The 2,853-nt window shown below is 35.2% G+C and overlaps 1 protein-coding gene across 1 annotated transcript; it reads right to left on the minus strand.

Moving 5' to 3' along the window:
* Positions 1 to 618: 618 nt before the first annotated feature.
* On the minus strand, positions 619 to 1,985 carry LOC149263271 (non-specific lipid-transfer protein 4.1-like). The gene is made up of 2 exons (XM_089387527.1): positions 1,561 to 1,985; positions 619 to 960 (listed from the first exon to the last, which is right to left on the minus strand). The coding sequence occupies exons 1-2, from the start codon at positions 1,908 to 1,910 to the stop codon at positions 951 to 953; spliced, it is 360 nt and encodes a 119-aa protein (XP_089243653.1). The 5' UTR covers positions 1,911 to 1,985; the 3' UTR covers positions 619 to 950.
* Positions 1,986 to 2,853: the final 868 nt, after the last annotated feature.

The following is a 2,853-nucleotide window of genomic DNA, read 5'->3' on the forward strand; positions in this document are numbered from 1 at the left end:
AATCAACAAATATCTATTTTATGATATTTATTTTATTTCAATTAAAATATTATTAAAATTTTAGTTATATCAATCTTTTAATAAAAAATAAACCGCAATGATAATCAATATTTAAGTGTCAATATTCATAGAATATTTGGAGTATTAAACACAATCATAATCATAGCAATATTCATAGAGTATTTGGAGTATAAAGGAGGTGGTTGTAACAAGCACAATCTCAATTATATGACAAGAGATGTGGTACTGCTTTCATCATGAGAAATGCACATCGTAAAAAAAATCAAAATTTTAGTTATATCAATTTTTTAATAAAAAAATAAACCACAATGATAATCAATATTTAAGTGTCAATATTCCTAGAATATTTGGAGTATAAACCACAATCATAATTATAGCAATATTCATAGAGTATTTAGAGTATAAAGGAGGTGATTGTAACAAGCACAATCTCAATTATATGACAAGAGATGTGGTACTGTTTTCATCCTGAAAAATGCACATCGTAAATAAATCATGTACAACAAGAGATGTGGTACTGTTTTCATCCTGAAAAATGCACATCGTAAATAAATCATGTACAGTGAAAAGTAATGGACTACCAGCTAAAACACAGTCTAAGTCATAAGGTGCACTTCTCCATACAAATGCTTTTATATATTTTTGAAAAGTGTAAAATATCACAAAGAAAGATGGGGTCCATCAAACAGAATTCAATCCCAATCCCTGGTCAAGTTGGATTAATCACTACAAGGGGATGGAACTCTGGACATGAGTGAGCCATGTGCAGATATGTCTATATTCATATTATTCAGTGAACCCAAACATCGACACAACCTAAACCTGTACTGTTATCATACTATCTTAATTATAACACTATTCCATTTATTTAGAGAATTTTATTTCTTTGTCTGCAGTCCTGTGACTCCTGTCCTCCTCCTATGCTTGACTCAGCGGATCCTGTTATCAAAACCACAGATAATTTTCAGGTGAAGATATAAATCATGATATGAAAATGAGAAAACAAATATTTATTTTTATAATGAGTATTTTTATTTAGATCGTAGATTTCGTGAATATTTTCAAATCTAGATTCAAGAATATTCTAGAAATATGTGAAATATATAATTTATTGAAAAATATTCTTATTTCAATAACAGATTTCATGAATATCTACAAACCTAAATTCAAGAATTTTCTAGAAATATGCAATCCAATGAACAGTAATGAATGACAGTAACAAACAGTAAAGATGTTTTCTGTTAAATTCACAATATTCCAGAAATATACAATCTCCCAAATCTAGAGTCAAGGATATTTTAGAAATATACAATCTATTGAGCGGAGCATTTTTATGTCAATTGCAATTGTTTTTTGAAATATCTCCAAATCTAAATTCAAGAATATTTTAGAAATATACCATCCAATGAATACTTAAATATTGTTCATTAAATTCAACAATATTTAAAAAAAATACCATTAGCATTAATAATATTCCAGAAATATACAATCGACATTCAGTAAGTAAATAAAAGATGATAGAAGAGGAAGAATCAATACGCGTTACAGTTCGTGGAAGCGCTGATAGGAAAGCCAACATTTACACCGCAGAGGCCGGGTATCTTGCCCGCCTTGTCAGAATTGTATTTGTAAGAAGCAGCAGCAGATTTAATGCACTTGCACGCGGCTTGCCTGTCTGGAGTAGTCTGGGCAGCGGCGTTGAGAGCCTTAACGCCATTGCAGCACCCCGCCGTTGGGCTAGCGCCGCTCCCCGTAACATAGGAAAGGCAGGGGACCAGATCAGAGATCACCGTGGAGCAGGAGATGGCAGCTTCTGCACTCATGCGCATTGCTGCCGCCTGCAGTGCCAACGCGAACACCACAACTTTCCATATTGTGCTCGTCCTCATCGTCGCCAGGCCTCTCTGCTCAACTCTGCAACACTAACTATCAAAGGAATTGGGACAGTGCAGTTGCAGGGCGCAGGGTAGAGAATATATATAGAAATTTGGTACATGAAAATGGGGAATAGTGGGCTACGTAACATCATGTGGCGCACTCCCCAGGGAATCGGCCACGTGAAGCTGTGATGCAGGGAAAAATAGAAAAAGAGGGGAGAATCTTTCCTTTTTTGCGATTGGACGCAGTAGAAATCCTTGATATACAGAGATGGTGGAGGCCTTTTCCGAATACCATGAAATAATTGGAATGAACTGTACATTGAACATTGAATTGATTGGAATATCGACTCTGTGTCACATAAAGAAGAACCAGATATCGTTCTTTCCACCCGTGAATTAATTTAGTTGTAGGGGTGTTAATAAGTTAAAAGTATTAATAAAATTAGTTATTATATAGTACTAAATGATAAAAAGTTATAGGCCATTTTATCTTTTTGTTAAATTTTTTGCTCTTAAGCTTGAGTCTTTTGTGGGTAACAATGATTCTTATGTTAAGGAATTTGAGTCTTTTGTTCAAGAGTGGAAGGATGTGAGGGTGGACCCAAGGGATCTGTTTGTCAGTTTTGATGTTGTTTCCTTATATACCAAAATCCCCATTCAAGAAGCCATTGATGTCATTAGTCGGATCACTGACCAGGACACTGCCAAATTGGTTGGTCTCCGCCTCACCTCGACTTTCTTTAGTTTTCAAGGTGAATTCTATGAGCGAACATGTGGTGTTGCGATGCGCTCCCCTCTTTCCCCTATTGTTGTTAACTTATTTATGGAAGATTTTGAGAACAAGGACCTAGCCTCAACTCAATTTCGCCCTAAGAAGTGGAAGAGGTTTGTTGATGACACTTGTGTCATCTGGCCCCATGGTCATGAAAAATTGGATATGTTCCTGAACCAC

Source organism: Pinus tabuliformis, chromosome 6, assembly GCF_031772625.1.
Source record: "Pinus tabuliformis cultivar Carrire ecotype Pingquan chromosome 6, CPIR1, whole genome shotgun sequence".
NCBI classification, from domain to species: Eukaryota; Viridiplantae; Streptophyta; class Pinopsida; order Pinales; family Pinaceae; genus Pinus; species Pinus tabuliformis.